Source organism: Syngnathus scovelli, chromosome 21 (assembly GCF_024217435.2).
Source record: "Syngnathus scovelli strain Florida chromosome 21, RoL_Ssco_1.2, whole genome shotgun sequence".
Lineage (NCBI taxonomy): Eukaryota > Metazoa > Chordata > Actinopteri > Syngnathiformes > Syngnathidae > Syngnathus > Syngnathus scovelli.
Window position 1 is genome coordinate 8803612 of NC_090867.1, and position 21383 is coordinate 8824994.

At 41.3% G+C, this 21383-nt stretch overlaps 3 protein-coding genes across 4 annotated transcripts in view; 2 read left to right on the forward strand and 1 right to left on the reverse strand.

Annotated features, from left to right (window-relative positions):
• Positions 1-327: 327 nt before the first annotated feature.
• On the forward strand, positions 328-2332 carry nrbf2b (nuclear receptor binding factor 2b). The gene is made up of 4 exons (XM_049758152.2): positions 328-411; positions 689-773; positions 874-914; positions 1078-2332. Exons 1-4 carry the CDS (start codon positions 382-384, stop codon positions 1747-1749), a joined length of 828 nt encoding a protein of 275 aa, XP_049614109.2. The 5' UTR covers positions 328-381; the 3' UTR covers positions 1750-2332.
• A 95-nt stretch (positions 2333-2427) lies between these two features.
• reep3b (receptor accessory protein 3b) lies at positions 2428-6235 on the reverse strand. Its single transcript, XM_049758153.1, has 8 exons — positions 5918-6235; positions 5262-5334; positions 5072-5148; positions 4852-4972; positions 4660-4773; positions 4034-4199; positions 3809-3942; positions 2428-3722 (listed from the first exon to the last, which is right to left on the reverse strand). Exons 1-8 carry the CDS (start codon positions 5947-5949, stop codon positions 3651-3653), a joined length of 789 nt encoding a protein of 262 aa, XP_049614110.1. The 5' UTR covers positions 5950-6235; the 3' UTR covers positions 2428-3650.
• Positions 6236-7595: 1360 nt separating this feature from the next.
• The window catches only part of jmjd1cb (jumonji domain containing 1Cb), a 31605-nt gene continuing 17817 nt past the window's right edge, over positions 7596-21383 (forward strand). Inside the window, exons 1-2 of one of the 2 annotated variants that reach the window (XM_049758149.2) lie at positions 7596-7993; positions 20898-21092. In XM_049758149.2, coding sequence (XP_049614106.1) covers positions 7838-7993; positions 20898-21092 — 351 coding nt within the window. In that variant the 5' untranslated portion in view covers positions 7596-7837. The remainder of the gene's footprint in view (positions 7994-20897; positions 21093-21383) is intronic. The other variant, XM_049758150.2, reaches the window with a different exon arrangement.

Below are 21383 nucleotides of genomic sequence, written 5' to 3' on the forward strand. Positions count from 1 at the left end.
GTTAAAAAATGCCTTCCGATAAAAGGATGTAGCTGTTACATTTCAACACTAAAATACTAAATTATTTATTTCACTTCAGCTTTAGAGCAACAAATATATTGTCCAAATATGTTATTAGTAATGTGCTCGCCCTTCTATATTGAAATACATGCGTAACATTTAAACGTGTTTTATTTTATCAATTCAAACTATTTTACTTCCGGTGAGTGTTCGACGCTATGACGTGGAACGGTAGTGTACTCGATGGAGGCGACTGAGCCGCCGACAGGAATTTTCGTCTCCACTACTTCTTTTAATCGCACTTAAGGCTCAGTTCGAATGACAGTCCAGAAGAAACAGACACATCCTTCATGCAGTGAAAACCAGCAAAGATTTGGATGCATGGAGGTCGTGGATAGTCCGCTTAATCTGGTGAATTTCGGTCGTGATGTTGCAATAACAGGCTAACGTTACTATCGGTCGCAATGATAAGCTGTGTTAGCTTCCCCCACAGCGGCTTACTCTTCTCTTTGTCGTGTTTATTGTGTTACTATCTGATAACCTTGACCAAATTTAGTGTATATTATTAATAAACAAGTTCTACTTATTTGAAGACAACTGTATACGATCTGAAAAGAGTATTCTGTATAGTAGAGCAGCTTTTGTTTCATTATTTCCCAAGTGAACTCAATGTGTTATTCTTCTTAAGGCCCATCAGCAATGCAGAAAGGCAGATCGTTTGTTTTCTGCTGGAAAGTACGAAGAGGCAATTTCATGCCATGGGAAAGCAGCAGGTATCAATTATGTCGTGCTATTATTTAGAATACAAATAAAAATGGTAGGGCTGTGACGTCATCATTACAATGTGTGTTAAGAACATGGTCTCTTTTACAGAACTTTTGACAGAAGCAATGAAGACAACAGAGTGTAAACAGGTGAGATTTTGGGCTAAATAAAAGTAACAGTATGTGAAGGGCTACTTTGGGATCAGCGTCGTCCTCAGTCTTTGTCATAGTGTGGTCTCGAACCCCCCCCCCCCTTTTTTTTTTAGTCTAATTTAATTGTGTACATCAGCTACTATTCATTGTGTGCTTGCAGGCTCGTGTGTCCATGGAGTTGCAGAGGGACAGGCATATTAAACAGCAGCATCTTATCCAGGAGCGCTGGAAGAAGGAAGCCCGTCGGGAGGCCACGAAAGCCCGACCTGACTCGGGTTCTGCCCTCCTCATGCCATCCCAGTCAGCAGGCCAGACCGTCCCCCCAAATGTTGTTGCACATGGAGGAGGTACAGAGAGAGAGTACGACACTCTACTCTACCAGCTTCAAACTCGACAGGTGGGAAGCCTCCAAACTGTGACCCCCTGTCCTGGATCGAAGACCACCAAAGATGACAAAACTCGCCTGGAAGAACAACAAACCACAATTGAAGACTTGAGGCGCCTCGTCAACCATCTGATGGACGAGAACCAGCGGCTCAGCTCCGAGAACGATCGGCTCCAATCTGAAAACACCCGACTGCGGGCCGAGGCGGCAGATGTTGTGGAGCGCTCTGAGCTCTGGGTGCTCCCTCAGGCAGGGGCCGCCTTGGCGACGGGGGGCAACCAGGAGAGGAAAGGCCGAGGCAAAGGAAAGGAAATAGCAATCCCTCAGCTGCCCCCACTGGAGATGCCTGCTCAGGAAGATTTGTGTTTGGATGACCTGCCTCCTCTAGAGCTGCCAGAGGACATCCAAAATGAACTACAGGAGCTTTTGGACAAAGAAAAACTGTGAAAAACAATTTCTTTTTAACATCAACATTGATTTCAGGGTTCAAAATGATTTCTATCTTTTTTGGTTTGGCTACCAAAATCTTGGATCTTGAACACAGAATACACAAATGATGCTTGAGCCTCCAGGTCTAGTTCACCCTTCCAGATATGAGCAGAAAAAAGTACAACTAGTTCAAGTGAATCATCACTAAATTGAAATATTAGTGTGGTCACGAAACTCAAGGATTCTTGATTGAGAAATTGCTCTCAAGACAGTCAGGATATTCACAGTTATTTTATTTCTGTATTATTTACAACGTGATAAAGTTCATAGGGGCCCTGAAAATCCCATATCAAGGGTTACCTCTGTGAGGACATGATGTGAAATTAGTGGCATTAAACCTGATATATTATGGGTTCCGATTGATTTTATGCTAAGGATCGTTAGAAAAGGGCAGTGATGACGAAATTTCAAAATACCTTAAATGTTTTGTCAGCCATTCGGGGCACTGCTCCGATTAACACACTAACATGTTTTGAGAGCATGTTTTTTTTTTTATTGTGTATGAAATGAATCAAATAAATGTAATTTCATCAGAAATCTATGCATGCATTTGGAGGTCCTTCAATTAAAAAGGGATATATTTATTCCAGGCCCTTCAAAAGAAGTCTAAAAATAAATTCCTCACACACAATGACGCAAATTTTATTGCCATACTTTTATTGAATTACAATCCAGTAATCCACAAAACAGTTAGCCATAACCTGAGCCACACTACTCTAAAGTACACAAAGCTTTGGTATATAATTAGTCAGTTCTGTGCATTGCATGGATAATATGACAAGATTTGGCTTGTTTCATCAAAAGCTGTAACAGACTAAATCGTGGCTGTCCATGTTGATCAACAAACATGTCTGCATGCACAACTTTGTCAAGCAGCCGAAGGGCGGACAACAACGTTCCTCCTATAAGCACATCAGAGGTAAGCCTCTTGGTGGTAGTTTTTTTTTAAATTAACAACAGCTCCACCACCAAATCTGTCTTAAATTTCTGTTAAAATGTTATTTGTTTGATGCTGAAGAGCAACTGTATTCCTAAATAGACTCCAAATACATCAAATGTAATTACTATGTTCATTGTGCTCACCCTGTCAAGTAAGAAAATAAAAATTAGATACTGATGTATGATTGAGATAATAATCATGATCAATCTAGTCAGTAATAAGCAATAAAATAAGCATTGTCATCAACTTTCGGCATCTTCCTCCATTTTGGAAAAGAAATAGGAGCCAAGTAATTTCCACTGTAGCTCATTTTAAATGCCATCAAGTCAATAACTTCAATGGAGTGTATCAATACATTGATTTATCAAGCATACAACTATTTTGTGTTCAGCATCCTACTTGCGACGCCGCCGATAAAAATTGAGATGACAAGCAACAAAACAGCAGTTTAAAAAAAGCTTTGGGATGAGATGCATATACAAAAACAGCTATGGATAATATAAAAGCCCTTCTAATCCAAACATTACAAAAAAAAAGAGAAAAAAGATCAGACATGCTCAGGACTTATTAAAAGTTATTTAAAATACGAATGCACATAACATTTTGCTCCAATTTTTCATGGGCTGTAGTATTTAAAAAAATTAAGACTTTTCCATGTGCTGTACGATTGTACAGAAAAGGCCAAACTTGCTCAAATATTATTCACAAATCTGCGTTGGTGAGCATGAGTTAATCCTTCCACTTCGTAAAAGGTTTGTGGCATTAGAAGTGTTATATGTTGGCCCAATTATATTCGTAATTGAATAGCCCTAGATAAAAATATTTCAACAGTCACATTTCAGACAGATAATATCTTTGACTACTCAGCAGTGTATCTGTGTGTGTGTGTGTGTGTGTATACGTGTCAGCAGAAGAATCTTCACGCTCCATAATTAATTGAGCTGAGCGCTGGTCTCTTCTTCGCTTTAATCTTCAGTGATCCATAGCGAGCCTAGTAAGACGAAAAATAATGAACGCTTGTATGAAACCGTAGGATCAAACGGTGATGACTTTCACGTTCCAAAAAGCGTGGCTTACATCTTTGCGGACTCTGGCCCGTGTCAGCCTGACACTCTGAGATCGCCTCAGTCCTTTTTGAGAAACGGCCTCGTCTTCAGAGAAAGTCGGCTCGGTGTCGTCGTCGCTCCTGTCGTCTTGGTCGTAAAAGTATTCTGAAAAAATGAATTGTCGTTTTTTATTGTAGCGCCTTCACCATCATGAAGGACGGGGCGGGGTTCAATCCGAAAGTGCGTGTTGGTCCACCTGCATCATCAGGTACATCAGCACTCTGAGTTCGTCTGGCGGCTGGATTGCCAGCGTGGGCGGTGTATCGATACAGCTGGTTTTCTCCTCTGCCGTCCTGCTGGCTGATCTGCGTGAGGTCATGCATGCTCAAGCTGCGCAGCTTATCTGTGATGGCACCTTGACCCTGGGACAGACAGAAAAACCCACAGTTGCTTCTTTTAATCGAGTACACCCAAAAAAACGCCATCTAGAAAAGCACACTTGCTCATGGACACCATCTCAAGAAAAACAATGCATCCATGTACTTGGTGGACAGATCATTGTGAGCACGACATGGACATGAGGACATGAAAACAATGCTGGTATGAAATGGTGGAAAGGTTTGGTCCATGCAACTGAGATTTATTTCTTTTTACCTCCCAGAGGAGCCTGGTGAAGCACAAAAGCCCTAGGGAAAGAAGGAGGTCAGTATAGAGAAACAAGAAGAAGCAGACCCATGCAGCAACTTGCCATGTTAGCAAACCAGTGTCCACTGCCATTAACCAAGCGTAGATCCAGAAAGTAGACAGAAAGCAAAAATGTAAATAAATAAACTACAGCTGAACATTCTAGATAGCTTCATGGAAAATAACATCAATACTTGCCTTGACAGCTGCAGTGACAGCAGCGGTGGCCGCGATGCTGAGGCCTTGCTTGCCGAAGTTCACCATGGTCTCGTAACTTCGTTCTTTGGCCTGCACGATGTACTCATCTATTTCCTAGAGGAAGATGGTGAACAGGACATTTGTTCAGGACAGCTGGATCACGTACATAAAAGGCATTGAAAATCTAGTCACCCTTTCTCTGGAAGACAGCAGCGGGTGCAGACATTTCCTATAAATGAGACTTGCTCCTCTTGTGTAAGGGGACAAGAGCCAGATCACAAATGCTACCTTCAGTTCATAGTACAAAGGAAACCTGGAGATGAACAAAACACCAAATCAAACAATCGATCCAAGTGGTGTGGGACAAATATCTGGTACTATAGCTAGCTATATATTATTATGGTTAACTCACCATGCCAGTGTAAGGTCCGTGATGGTCTCCACTACAGTGTAGAGGGCAAAAACAATCCAGTACATCATCCACCGGACCTATATAGGAGGATTGTTTTTTCAAAAATATTCTTTTTCATCTCATACCACGATACAGACAAGTCCTTATGTCAGATTCGCAAGCATCAATGTGTGTGTTTAAATGTTCTTACATATTCCTTGACATTTTTTGTCTTGACAGCTTTGTAGGAGTAATATGCAGGATAAAGCGTCCCAAACACAAGCCTGCATGATAAAAACAAATAACCGATGATTAATAATTGATGAGAGCACAACATATTTCTAATGATACAAGTTATAGCCTCAGTTATTTGTTTATAGTACACAATCACTATGCAATATGTTATGCAATGTAACAGGCTTAAGTTAGCTCATGAATTAGCTGTACTTGAACAAAACTACTACATTTGATGCCGGTTTTGCCTAAATGTGGAATGGCGGGGTTGGCCTTTAGAATTCCAGCTGGAGCTGGCACTCCTTGACAGATCGACATGTCGAAACATAACAAGCTCCAACTCAGCGCAAGGTATTGGATGACTCGCTGACAATATGAACGTTAACATCGATAAACGAGATCATCTTGGACTGATTCGCAAATCACCACTTATATAATCATGGTAACACAAATATCCAGATATAACAATAACGTCGTCCAAGGTAACCTATAAAAGCTAAAAAACAAAAAAAGTGCTTCGGCAACTAGTTAGCTCGGTATGCTAACAAAGCTAACTCCCTTCAACCGTCATCTTAAACTGAACCTCGTGAAAACATTTCGTTGATTTGAATCATTTAATCATTTTGTACTTACACGACGCTTCTTGAAATGATCCAGGACACCATGTTCTTTGTCTTTGGAGTGGTGGACTGGGTCTAAGGTAGAGCTGCCGAAATGATGTCTGAAGCCAAGCCACAGTAAACTTGCAAGGTCTGCCTAAACTTCGAAGAGATCCACGAGCTAGCTGCGCTTCAGCCACTCGATTTTTCTGGAATGTTACTTCTCCTTTCCTGGTGTGGTCATGATTTACAAAATTCTATCCGACGTTTTCTGGAGTGACTTAATCCACGAGTTATCTTGCGCGACTGCTTCTCGGTTTCTGGCAACACAACAACACTCAAATAGCTACTGACGTCATGATAAACGAATTCACCTTCTTTCAACTCCTATTGGCCAATCTAAGCTGTTTACAGCATATCTCAATTTTCATTGGCTGGTGAAGCTTAGTGATCATTTGTAACTAAGCTGCAAATATATGTATTTTTAAGTGTTTTTATTACATAACATCTGTCTCCCAAGAGATGCAGAATTTTATTCTGTCTTGTGCATGTGTTGTGTGAAAATAAAAGATAGTAGAAAGTCAAGATGGTTATCTCAGTAGTGGTATCTTCACAATCATGAACAATCAGAGGGCATTTTTGAATAATACAGGCTTTTTAGAAAAATATCTCTTGAATTGTTGGGTATGATCCAATCTGCAATGTAATCACTTTACAGTTAAAAATGCTTCCAAGGTATAATTTGATTTGAGCTGGCATGTGAGCCTTGACATACGATGTGCATGTTTGTGACTGCATGTAAATATCTGCAAGCTTTGTGTGCAATGAGAGTGTGTAGGGTTGTGGGTGATGGATTCATAGCTACTTGTTATTCATGAAGGTGGTTGCTGCAGTCTGCAGCAGTGTTAGGGAGATTCCCAGTAGAGCTTCTCTGGTCACATAGCCTGTCTGGGATGGCATCAATGGATCACAGTTGAACAGAAATGTACTTCCCAAGGGCACTCAGTTTTTAACTGGTACTCTAAACCTTTGTGTAATATCATACGTGCAATGTTCTCAAATATTTAAATTCATGTACTTCAAGAAGATTGTCCCGGTTAATGTTATTAAGCATACACACATTAGGTAAACATACAATTAGGGTAGGTTAAGTGTGGTAGTAAGAATAAGAATTATGCATCACAATTGTTGAACCAAACAATCACAACTAACTCATCTCTTATATTTTCCTAATAGAAACAATTCTCCAAACTTTTTGCTGACAGGTTTAGTGAACCCCACTCCAGCAATGTTGATTCATGAGGTACACTGAGATCATTTGAGTAGGGTACTTTGTGCCAAGATGATCCATCAAAGATGTGCAACTAATGCCCAAGGCTATTTGAAGTCCCTGATGGTCTCTATATGTGACCTGCGACCAGTTCTGGGTGTAGTCTGCTTCGAGGCCATAATAGAAATCTTAGTCCACATCATTTGTGCAAATCAGAATAGTGCACAGCAAAGTGCATGCTGGCTCCTAAACCTGTTTTACATTCGTGCTCAGTCCGCAAAAAATTAATTTCTGTTATTAAAAGATATTAACAGGAAAGCACACTGTGATGCGTGTTCGGGAAAAATAGCACGGATGGATTGGAGCGGATGGACACTATCGTGCTGCGGTCTGTGAATGCTGTAGGATCCAGCGGAGAAACACTAGCATGAATTGTAGCTGTGATGCGGTTCAGTGTTCCACCGTATTTTTTTCAAGCCGAGAGAAAAAGGACTGACGTTCAAGCGGGTGGAGACTACTACGTTTAAATCCCACGGCTTGTTTGCCCATTTTGCCTTCGTTTTTCATGTTCCTTCGAGTGCGGGCGTCCTTAACACCTTATTAATGTCGTAAGAGGCTGATTTGTAAGGGCGTCGTAGTTGGGAAGTTTTTCCGAGGGAGGGTTTTCGCCCAGCGAAGGGGGCCATGGCATTCGAGGCTCGGCCGGAGCTAGTCGGGAAGAGGTTCCTCTGTGTCAGCGGGGACGAGCCGCCTGAAATCGGCGACATCGCCCGGTGGCCGTGGAGGTCCGGTGTCATTCGAGCTGTGAACCATCGAGACAGTGACAATCTCGACTTGACGGTAAGGAAAACACTGCTTGTCTGTTTTATGCTAAGCCATTGGGAGAAATCTCTTGTTGGTTGGTCGGTTGGTTGGTTGGTGGCTGGCCAGCCAGCCAGGCAAGCAATGCAGTAAGGCGGACATTATTTTGTGCGCGCGCGCGTTCGCGTTGAATACTATTTTTTAACTTAATACATGACTCAAACCCTGACGAATCTTTACATACCCAAACCTTTAGATTTGAACTTTGCTTACCAAAGCACTTGAGCAACCAAATAAATGGGTGTTGGCAGAGTTAACAGCAGCAATTGTCGAAAAGAAACCCACGGTTGTCTAGACAGTACTATGCGCAAAAAAACACCTTTCTCTTTCTTTATGCATATGTATAACGACTGTCAAGCCAAAGTTGAAGTCAAGCCCGAGATTACTTACCATTCAATGAGTGATAAACAATAATATACACTCGGAATGTAAGCTGTGTAGCTGCAATTGTAAAGCATGTGAAGGAATTTGACTAGCAAGCAGCTGAACGCTTTAATCTGCTGTATGTTGCAAATCAGCTGACCGAGGTAGTAAGGTTAGCTTTCTCAATTTAGCCCTTAATTAATCTATGCTCTGAGGAGAAGTTATTTATGAATGAAATAGACAGAGTGAGCTTGTGGTGTGTTTTTTCTCCTGACACTTTGGATTCGGACAGTTTGGCAGAAAAATGATCAGACTCGGAAAAACATAACAGTGTCTTCTTGCTGCAGGCCGAACAATGGGCAGTCTAAAATCTTCTTGTAATGTGTGTTGAATTTTTGAAACATGTGGGAAATATATTATCGCCTTTAAAAAAAGAAGGTATCATGTTCTTTTTATTGGCCTAAAACAATGAAATATTTGTCCTGACAAACCCTTTTCTGGATAATGCAGTGTTGATGCCTTTTTTTTTTTCTTTTGTTCCGATTGCTTCTGTATCCATATGCGGCGCATTGGCCAAATATCTTGACTTGATCATAAAATGTGATTTGCATTCACTGCAGTTATGTGTGCATTTTCAAATGTCTTATTTGTAGTTGTCACAGATTTCTTTTCGGAGATATTCAAATGAATGTGGACTTTGTCTGCAACTTCATGTCTGTGTTTTAACTTTATTCCGTTTGATATGATCGAGAGGTGTTCCTCTGTCATTCCACACATTGCCCACGAAACAATATTTATATTGTCACTTTGTCGACAGCTGCAGTATGTATGCCACGTTATTCAAATGATTTCACGAAAACATACTATAAATAGATATAACGAACTGTCGGTACCAGAAATGTGTTTTCACAGTCATTGCTTTATGTTGTATGTGTGTTTAATGTTTTGATCACTTAAATGACACACATTCATGTAATAATGACTTTCTGGATTTATGCTGCATTCAGAATGGTTTGCTCTCAAGTAGCACAATTTGGCAATGCGTCATGGCATCTTAAGCAAAAACAAACACATTGTGATATGCATAGTTTATGGGTCAGCATAATGATATTTTTCAGATCATCATGCCTGTCTTTTGAAAATGTATACCCGGCCGGAGCAGTAAGGTGAAGCTGTTAATAAGCAAGTGTCTTGTCTTGCATCTCTCGCTCTAAGCCTCATCATGTACACCATGTTCATTTGTTTGTATCATACAACACCCAGGCTTCCCTAATTCCCAAGGAGAATAGTTTTTTTGTGTGTGATGTGACTTAGACGGACGGCGTAGTGTTCTGCTTTAATTCCATACAATAGGGCACCCTCTCATTAGCAAGAGGCTTAACTAGCTTAGTAAATACAGTGCAGAGGGATTGGAGATTAGATTTGGAACAAGTGTGTCAAGACAAGTCTCTGGTCAGACAAGCCAAATCTACTACAAATATTAAGTCTTATAAGTCAATATGATTAGACTGTATATTGAATTTTCCCAACAATTAATGTTTTGCTGGTTTGTAATCGTCCAGGATGTTTGTAAATGTTACTCGTGAATTGAAATCGTAGCATCTTTAAGTCATAGAAGTCATCCCGAATACAAAGCAATCACAAAAATTCCCGTATTACATAAGTCCCATAAAGGTCTTCATAATGGTTTTCATAATGGTCTTCATAATGGTGAATAGAAAAAAAAAGTTTTCTGGGCTGTTGCCTAGAGGAGCCTTTTGTTGTCAATAACAGTCTCCTTTGTATGTTTGCGTGTGTACAGCGGCTCCACTTCTAGTTTGCTTTTATGGCCGTGACCCTACGTTCACTTTGTTGCTAATCAGCACAAAATCCCAACCTGGGACTGGAAGAGAACCTTCCACATACAGCAGGAGAGTCAAAAGCAAGATATTATTTCCACGCCGCATCGGAGCCAACGTGTGTCGGCTTGTGAATAGCAAGCTTTGTCGGGAGAACAAACAAATGCCGCTGAGGCAAAAAATACTTAGACAACATTTTGCCTGTACACCCTCAAAACTGCAGGGTTGAAAATTGACCCAACTTGTGCTCATGTATATAAATTGTTCCGTTTTAGACTCCTTTTATAATGATAGTATTTAAAGTTGTGTTGTATATAGGTCAAAGGTACTCAAGAGTGTTGTGTTGGTGTTGAAAGTCTTTTTTCCGTGCTGTTGAATTGTGACGTCATAGTTTGAATACATTTATTTTTTGCGTGACCCGTCCACCCAATAATGGTAAAGTCGCAATACAATGTTTTTTTTTTTAATGCATGGCAGTTAAAACATCCAAATAAGATCGGTCAATGTTCAACGACTTTAAAAGAAAGTCACCGGCCTGGCGTAACCTCTGATCTCCAGCTGTTCAGTGGATCAAGAAACATCTGGTGGATGTTATTTTCACTGATGTTTTGCTGCTCACCGAAGTGGCCAAAGAGAGAGAAAAAAAAAATTCAACTCAATAAAATCGTGAGCAAGAATGCAGTCGATCAAATTTGTCGTCACGTGACCACCAGGTAGATGTGATGCAACTTGACTATAGTTGTTTACACGATGGGTTTTCCGATTAGCGAAAGGTAAATCCGAATGAAACTCCAGCCTCTTTAGTTGTATTTATTCATTTCCAATTTGACTGCAATGTTGCCGTGTGACAGCCGCACTTCTTTTAAGGTGTTCGGGTAGCACGTAAGTGGATACGCAGAGTTGGTGGTTTGTTTGGCTGGTGCAGAAGGAAACATCATGTAATCCGAAGCCAGGATGGGCTGAATTGCCTGCCTGCCTGCCTGCCTGCCTGCCTGCCTGCCTGCCTGCCTGCTTCGGCAACTTGCTGAACGTACCCTCCCCCATCTCTTTCCAGCTCTCCTTCTGACACACACGAGCTCCATTGCACTACATACGGCGGCGGTGGCGGCGGCCATAAAGTCTCCTATAGGTTCACAGGCTAACCCTGGGAATACTACTGAGCAGCTGCTAGTTGGTCTACTGTGCTTTCTCCAAAAACCCTTTGTATATCACAGCAAAATTTGCTTCAACCAAATATTAGAAGCACAAATCAATATGTTAGTAAGTTGTAAAGGGTATGTTAGTAGCCTTGTTGAGCAGCCATTTGTTGTTACTAGTCACCATTTTGCACACTGCCCAGAATGGACTTTGGCCTGGTCTCTTTTCCACAAACCTGGAGCTACAGGTTCTGAGTTCTTGAGCCTGAAAAGGCTGTTCTTTAACTTTCATGCATCTTCTTGAGCCTCTATTTTCTTGCCACGGTCCGGAGGGATGATCTCGCCCGAAGCGCAAAGGAAAATGATAGTCAGACATTTTTTTTTTTCTATAATGATGCCAGTAGTTGTCCCTTGCTTGCTTTTGAAATCCATTCCAGCATTTTTTTTTGTTAAAAGTTCTGATTTAGATTTGAAGAAACATTTGTGAAATCATCTTTGATATTTAGCTCAATTATTTTTTCCAACTTGACTTTTACCATTTGCCTATAAGATAGATGTCATCTTTTATGACTAGTCATGTTCTCCATCCAGCTTGTACATGATTTGAGTCAAACACACTGTCACTGGCCCTTTTCATAAACATCTCATTAGCTTTTGCAACCATCAAGATGAAAATAAGCATAAAAAGAAACCCGTAACCGGATAGAGGAGCTACAGCGACGCTCGATTGATGTTCTTCAGAGCTGCAGTAAGAGAATGAATATTTATTTTGAACAGAATGAAAGAGAAAGCATCGGATAGTCATTACCCGTGTCTTTTTTAGAAATGCAGCGCAGCAGGGTAGGCCAACGAGACAGAAAAGTGGAACGTGAGAGAGAAAGAGAGCGAGAGGGAGTTCTTTCTGCTCTGTCTGGCCTCTCTCCCATAGCAACAGCGACTTAGCCACGTGAAGGCCAGTTCCTTTGAGTTCACCCACTGCATACAATTTAACCCCCTCGCTGCTGGATTACGGCACAATGGAGCAGCGCAGAGAGAACACGAATACCATCGGAGATCGTTCGCAACTGTGCTTAGTGTCGTCAATTGGAGCTTATTTCATATTTGAAAAGAAATGTAGCTGGATATTTGGAGAGCGCTTTCACGACAGTCTCACCTGTGGCGCATTTCTGATCGTGCAACGTGACAATAATTGATCCAAACGTCGATTCTTTATCGCATTACAATAGTGTATTTTAAAGTGCCTTTGAAAAGTCATTTGACAGCTCCCGTCAAAATAAAAGCATACCTAGGCATTGACATATGTTACTTGGATGAATTGGCGTTGTGGTCGAGAGCGTAACCAGTAGGTTGCTAAAAAAAGGGATTGTCGGTGGTTACTCTGGCTCGCTTTTGCAGACATGAGCCAGCTGTCTTTATTTATACTTCTTAACGTTTGCGTTGCATCATTGTCGCTTATAATTGTGTGAACGCTTACAGCGGGATCGAAAAGTTCGAATGCACCCCGACGGTTGTGCAATTTGTTGTTTGTCCTTAAATAAATCAATAAATAAATAAAAAAAAATACTAAGTAAATAAATGGCCGATGATGGGTTTTGAAATAAGGAGACGCAAATATTCAAAATAGTTTCAAATATTTTTTGTGCATGGTATTTGAGAAAGAAAAATGAAGAAAACAATGAATCACAGCTGACATGCCTTGAGGGGAAAACTATTTACACACACAAACAGGTGTGTGTGTGTGTGTTGTCAAATGTCACCGGAGCGCAGCAGTACCTATGGCGTAATGAGATTTCTGAATGGATAAAGATCCATTGTGGTGATAATAACTTGTGTGTGTGCGTTAATCAATCAAACATATTACTCGCTAATTTGATGGAGAAATGCTTTTTTGTTTTCAGTGGAAAGAAAACTTGGAATCATTTCTGTGCACTTGACTCTCATTATGGTTCTCCAGAGCCCCATCAGGCACATCTGATGGGAGATCCTTAAAAAAAAATACTCACACCCCAAGCCGCCCTCGTGCAGTGTCCGAAAATTCCAGACTAGATCTGTGCAATATGGCTCTTAGACTAAGGCCTTTGTTTTTTATGCCCCGTGCAGTCGAACTGGTTCTGTTGACATTACAGAAGCAAATTGTTACTCCTTCTGTGGATTCTGTTGACTCCAATTTCAATTGCATCCTGCAGCAGCACAACCAGAAAGAGAGAGAGAGAGAGAGAGAGAGAGAGAGAGAGAGAGAGTGCTTTGTTGGAACTTTCAGCTCAGGGGTTACCACATCCAGACACTCCCAGGATTTGATTGACACTTGTTTTTTTTACTACTCTGATATGTAAATGAGGAAACCATACAGTTGTTTCGAGGCATTAGTTAAGGGCTAAGTTAAGCTAAGGGCTCACATTGTTTCATTCCATACAAAGTGAAACTTGACCTTCACAGCAGATGTCTGAAATTCGTATGGCTGTCAAAGACTTACATGTGTGTGCACGCTCACAGACAGTATATACGAATATTTGCACCAACGTGTTGATGCTTGTAGTCTTTCTGTTTTCTCCGCGGGTGTCAACTGCAGCCCGACTTGAATTGTTCCGAGGACTTTTCTTGATCTGCTCGCTGTTGCGGAGTTGCTCTTCACTTGTTGGGGGGGCCCGCTGGATCACTGTAGCACATTTCTGTAGTATTTCACAGCTCGAAGGGAGCTTTGGCGTGGGGCTTGCTGAAATGGCCTAAAAGTCTTTTATTTCCTCAAAATTCTAGAGAAGGGTTCTCAACCACTATGTTGTGCTACATTATGAACAAAACATATTTTATTGACTTGATTAAATAGAAGGCAGGGAGTAAATTGCTGTGATTTATTTTTCAGGGATTATATCACTACTACCAGACTTTTTTTTTCCCCACCCTTTATGATCTTCACCTTCCAAGTCTTTTTCACAGATTTGAGTGACATTTACACATCTCAGGATAAATACACTTCCAGGATTTACATGTGGTGGGTGTGCCCAAAATTTCTAGATTAAACACTGGGCACTTAACACGCTAATGGGAGGATATGAATTTATTAGCAATGTTGCTATTTCGTGATGAGGACACACCACTTTTGTTTGTAGTACATGTACATGTATTAAACAGATGTGTGTGCTTGTCTGTGTGTGTGTGTCAGTCTGTCAGTGGCAGACGGCGTGTGTGTGTGCGCACTCTGTTTACGAGCCAGGAAACATGCAATTTGAAACGGTGGGATGGTGGAATTTCAAGCCCACATGCTGTAGCAGGAGACCAAGACACGTGAGCCAGTTGACCTCAAACCATCTCAGAAAGAAGCAGACAGAAAGACTTGGAGAGGTAGACAAGAGTACATGTTAATAAGATATAAATAAAATATACCCATTTATTTGTGACAGTAGCCGAAATAAAGGCTGGGTCAGGGTTAGAGTATTTTCCCCGCGAAGAACTCTCAACTGGTGTCTTTGATGAGGCTGTCTGATGATGGCTCACTGTGGATGGTTTCACTTGACATGCACAATGCTCTTGCTGTCTTTTTTCCCGCTAAACTTGAGCATGTGATGGTGTGTGCGTGTGTGTGTGTGTGTGTGTGTGTGTGTGTGTGTGTGTGTGTGTGTGTGTCTAAGCAAGCTCTTTGTGTACATAACAGCATTCTTGTCTGTCCAGCATGATAACTATTAGTCTACTCCATCCATCCATCCACTCCATCCATCCATCCATCCATCCATCCATCCATCCATCCATCCATCCATCCATCCATCCATCCATCCATCCATCCATCCATCCATCCATCCATCCATCCATCCATCCATCCATCCATCCATCCATCCATCCATCCATCCATCCATCCATCCATCCATCCATCCATCCATCCATCCATCCATCCATCCATCCATCCATCCATCCATCCATCCATCCATCCATCCATCCATCCATCCATCCATCCATCCATCCATCCATCGTGCGTTCGTGCGTTCGTGCGTTCGTGCGTTCGTTCGTTCGTTCGTTCGTTCGTTCGTTCGTTCGTTCGTTGCCCCAGCAACCAATTTGTCAACCGAGAGTTGACCAAGATTTATTTTTTTTTGGTTCACTACAGTCCAAGAGTGCTGCGTTTAGACGTGTGAGGTCGCATCGAACATATCGTAAAGAAAAGTTTTGACTCCCCCTTTAAATCTGCCTTGACTGCCGAAGGTTCATTTGCCTCATTAGTCCATACAGATTTGTCTTGGTTTGCTTCTACTGTCGTAACATCTGCACTTTAATTCATGGTCTTGACCTTCTGAAGCGTGTTGACGATGTCCGTAAATATTTTACTGTCTTCCTTACTGTCAGATGACCTCATGTATCTTGTATGAGAACCTCACGAGTCGGCATACAACTTCCACATTTGATGTGCAAGCTTATTTTAGAGTTGTTGCAGCGATATTTAATCCGTCCAATCCAATGTTTTGTTCTTATAATGTTCTTTGCGTTTGTTCCTCAGCCAAACGTTGCACTTGAAATCATTTTTGATTGCCTCCAAGAAGCGGAACAGTATCTGTCAGCTGAGCGAGTTCATTATTGATGTCACTTTAATACCGTTGCTTTGTTTGCGTGCTTGCTTGCGTCCATGCATGCTTGACACAAGAGCTCAGCTATCAGTTACATCATACGCTGGATTTTTTGGGCCTCTATTCTAAAATAAATAAGGTGGACTTTACAGAAAATGATACTCCATTTGTAGACAGATTGACAAAACGTCACAGCGATCAGTGCACAGGAGGACAAAGTGCATTTGCTATGTAAACAATCCAAGCACTTGGTGGAAAACAAACATCTATCCCCGTCCGTGAATGACACACACAAATGGAAACTCATAATACACTCTCACATCTCCTTAAATATGTTTAACTTATGCTCCAAATTATCTTGATTAAGAATATTCTCTCAAGCTTGGGAAAAATGTCATCCAAAGTGATTTTTGTTGCGATATTAAATTATCTGTAGTGTTTTGCGGTCTAAATGAGTTTCAAGTTTTGTTCTGCTGCCATGATGAAGTCATAATTGCACGCGGAGGTATTAGTAATTCAATTCATAAAAGAAGCAATGCAATTACGTCATTTAGTTTGAACGAGAAGTAGATGGTGGCAAATTACAACAGGTTGGGACAGTGGATATTTCTATTTTTATGCTTTCCTGTTTTGCCTGCTTATGAATCCCTTGATGAAATACAGTATATTCATATTCTTTTGGCAAAGTATCAAAGTCACGCTGACCTCATATCATTATTTTTTTTGCATAGTTTTCCAGGAAGAGCTCAGGGAAATTTAATTATCCACTTTGTTGCAAGGTTAAATTGTGGTTAGACCAAACGAAGTGAATGGGTGACCTCATCAGAGAAGACATTTATAAATTCATGAAATAGGTATTCGCTCCATCACAAATGTTGCTGAAGTTCTGGTTAACTGCTAAGTGAGCTTTGCATATCTTTGGAGATACATTTGTGTGGTCTTCAGGCCCCTGGTCGGGTCACCAAAAGTCATAATATGCTTGACACTCACTCAACTTTGTTCCTCTCACCAGCTAATGGTCCATTTTTAATTTTTTTTTTTTAATACTCTGACCTACCCATGCAGAGGAGTCACATGAATGTGTAGTAGAACCCAGGACTCCCTCAGGGATTTCACGTGATGGTAATCTGAGCCTCCCATGTAAGAATGATGGTATGTAGTAGGAACCTGACTGGACTAGAATAAAAGCATTTCGAAAAGAAATCTTATTTCTATTATGCACTGTGTACATGTTGAATTGGGAAGAGACTTGATCTTCCAAATACAGACTCTGCAGCTGCTGGCCTAGATTTCACTCGACGATTGTCTGCTTGCAACTCTGCTATTAATAGAACTTTATCATCCAGAGAGACAGAAACGCAGCGAGAGAATGTCCCGTTGGTTGATTTCGCTCAAATTCAAAACTTGTGGCAAACCCATTTGAAGTGTCATCAACTATGAGGGGAGTTAAAAGAAGTTTTATTTTTTAGATTTTATTTTTAACAAAATGGGATTGTGCGAAAGGTCAGGGTAAAAAAAAAGAATATTGTCTACGAGAACTTGAGCTCCATAGCACGGACGAACATTGTTTCTACTATTTTCCATTTAATAATTAAAATGTACTGCATGTGTGATTTCATTTAATTTGACTTTGCCTGATTTGGTCGCTGCTAAAACGTTCTTTCATATTTCCGTTTTAATTGGGTACATCTTGATTACACGCCGGAGTCGACTATATTATACGTTAGCTTGTCAGAAATGAGGAACCCATGGATGTGGGACAGTGGGAAAACACAAAGCCAAAAACCATTCCAGCATGTTTGAGTCGGTCGGTATTTTCCCAGGAATGCGTCTGAAACAACATTGGGCTATTTTTGGATGTGCCTTTTCCTTTCCTCTCACCTCTCCCTCCCTCCTTCTCTCCTGGGCTCACACATCCTTCATACGAGGAGATGAAAAGGAGGAGAAGAAGAAGAGGGGGCAGCATCACATCAGTGTGCTGCTGAAGGCTGTTTACGTCGCCTCTCTCTTCCTCTCCATCTCCATTGTTGTGTTTATCCCTCCTCTGTCTTCCTCTTCCCCCCTCTATTTGATCATCTCTTCTTCTTCTCCCTGATACGTATGACCTTGTAGGATAGGGAACGTCTCTTGGTGCTGTCATCGACTATTACTTCAGCTCACGTGCGCTCTTCTTCTCTCTCTCTGCTTGGAATTATTTACATACCAGTGAACCCTCACAAGCAGCTACTCTTATTTCTCCTCACTGTCCTCATGCATGTTGTATGGACTTTTTCATTTCAAGATACGAGCAGATGGAGGAGTCCATCATTTGGTCCTTTTTTTTAATTCAATCAAAGTGTTTGCTAGGTTTTTAAAAATAAATATTTGTATTTCTTAGGATGGATTCTCGATTATTTTCTGTTATGCCCCCCGAGGAAAAAGAAAATATTTCTCCTCAGGGATGATTTGAAGTACACCTCGCCATAACATTGTTCCCTGAGGAACACCTCAATATAGCAGCGCTATATCTCGAAATGAATCATATGAAATGACTTTTGTTTTACGGCCTCGCGATTCGACGGCATTATCACATCATCAGATTTAAGTTTTTGACATCGTTGAATCAAGTCCATGTGCCATCCGATGCTTAATTGCAAAGGTCACTATTCCGCCAAGTGATGGTGCGCGGGTATCGCCTCATTTGTTTGCTGTCCTTTCAGTTGAGGCCAAGTTAGGCCAGCTGATATCAAGCGCTAGCTGATGCCATCTCGACTTATGAGGACACGGGGGGGGCAAGAGTGCAGCGATGTATAATCTGCCCATCCATCACTCACGACTGCTGAGCAGCTTTCTGGCTGGCTGCACCGCAGCGGCTCGCAGCCAATCAACACCAGACCTGAAAGCAAACAGCCAATGCAGACAGAGCGCTTAAATCTACCTTAGAAAATGAGAAAAATGCCTTTAAAGCTGCTTTTATGCACCTCGGATATTCTCCAGACTGGATGTTGAGCTACTAGAAATTTCTCTGGCATGATATTGTCATTTTGCTAGCTTGTGGATTTGATATTGTCACACGAGTCAAAGGAAAAAAAATCCCATCACTTTTCAAAATAAAATATTTTTCAGACTCAGCTAATGTATAAACAAAGTGCTGCACGTTTTTTTTCATTTTATTTACACAGCTCACGATAATAATAATAGAATAATTGGCCGTAACATAACAAATACTTTCCAGATTTAATGCAACCTTTCCAAAACACTTGATTAGGGTGTCAGCAATTATAACCTCACTTTTTAAATTATATTGATCATATTTCACGCTTGGCTGTTTTCCCCCCATTCTCCTTTGTTCTCTCTTTCTGTTGTACCTGCTCACTGTGGATAGAAAATGTGCACTGATGTGTGTGTGTGTGAGTGTGAGTGTGTGTGTGTGGCTGCTGCCTGCAGTTTCTATAGCAACAGACAGTTTTATCATTCTTGTCGCATGTATGTTTTTCAGCTGCATATAATGTTTTTGGGCACAGTAGACAGACATTACATATGAGGGTCGTTCACTTTATTGTGATTCGGTCGTAAAGACAGCAGGACATGAGTCATTAATGTGTATGTCAGGCACTTTGTGTGTGTGTGTCTGTGTGTGTGTGTGTGGGTTGTGTGCGTGGCCACACATTTGCTAAGGTCATTTTATGACTCATTGTTTTATCATTCATTTCATGCTGAACATTGAAAGCTCTCAAGTGAGTGTCAGGCAGCAAAATATGATAATTAAGTGTGCTTTTGTTTTGGGATAAAAATGTGTTATTAAGATTGGTGGTTGATTGATAAGAGCTTTTTTAGTTAGCAATTTAAGTTTTATTTTGAAGTTGGCCTTCTCACGGAACAATTGATGCTATCTTGACTTCTTTCTTACAGTGCGCAAGTAAATAAATGGGCTTTTTTTTTTTTTTTTTTTTAAACAGCTACACAAATTACTCGAGGATTTTTTTGTCAGCCCGACAGGTCAATGACGCCCATGTTGGCAGTGTCGCTACTTTGCTGTTAGCCTCTCGCGGCGTCATGGCAACAAAGAGAGTGTGTGTGTGTTGTGTAAAAGATATTCGTTCTTCATGCACCACATCCAGTGGGAGCTTCACTTCGTCTTTTATAATAAGTCATATTTATTGAAGTTATTAATGAATTCAGACTATGATCAAAAAAGCATGTCGCTGGGGTTATATCAAATTATTATTACGCAACGGGAAAAAAAAGATGACTGCTCAGGATCCTGAGAAACTTCAGAGGATTAAATTTTTTTTTTTAATGACTCCGATTGTCATCTTTTACCGAGTTTGCCGGGCTGGTGACATACTATCTGCTCAAAGAGGATGGGCGAAGGTGGTCAGCGCTGTCCTGAGATGCTCCTTGGACTTAGTGGGGATGTCTACAATGTCATCCATGCAAAACACCCTCCAGTTATGTTAGACATTTTTTTTTTTTTAATTGTTTTGAAAGGGCACAGAGATGCGGCCAATTATTCCGTGTTTAAACAGTCAGATTGCTGTGTGTGTTCTGAGGCTGACTTCAGAAGAAAGGGAGTCGCTGCCATGATCAATATTCAGAGAAGATGCACACAATGGCCGAGTTGAAAAATAGATTGAGGTAATGACAAACAGGGAGAGGCGGCAGGAAGAGTAAACAAAGGACAGACTGACGTAGCTGCTGTCTGCTGGCTTAAGAGTGATTACTCCTTTGACTGCGGTAGTCCGATCCAGCGGGAGGGGGAGGGGAGGGGCACTGACTGACTGACGATGGATGGATGGATGGATGGATGCACCCACTGATCTCTGTTGCATGCTCTCACTCTCCTTATGGATCCGAGACATGGTTTTTATATATTTAAATATATTGACTTCAAATACAGAGCTGCAGTTCATACAAGATGCCCTCTATTTATCCGTCCGTCCATCCATCCATCAAGTGACGTGGCCATCATGATTGCAAATGTCGTTTGTTGATCAATTTCTGTCATGTCTTGCAGGTATACGTGGAATTTGATGACCAGGAATGGGAGAAGAGAGAGTGGGTGAAGGTCTACGACGATTTCCAGCTGTTTCTCCTCGAGCACCAGCTGGTCTGGGCCAAGAGGAAGGAAGGAGGAGCGGGAGCAGGTGGAGGAGGAGTAGGTGGCCTGCTGCAGGGAATCAAGGCTAAACACATACAGTGGCCTGCCCTGGTAAGAACTTTGTTTGCTATTTATAGAACCGACACAGCCACCACAAAGCTCCCCCCCCCCCCCTGGCTGTGCATCGTCAACCGCTTTAGCATATGGCTTGGATTGTATTCGTTGAATTTCCTGGGAGCTGTATTTATCTTCATTGTGAGTCTTGGAAAGTGGCAGCCTTGAAGGCCACGTCTCGTGTATTGCGAGACGTCTTATTGTATAGTGACACCTGTATGACAGGCAGCTAGCTTCATGCATTAGCCTCATTGTTCTTTCAGAAAACACCAGATAGACAGAGCGAGA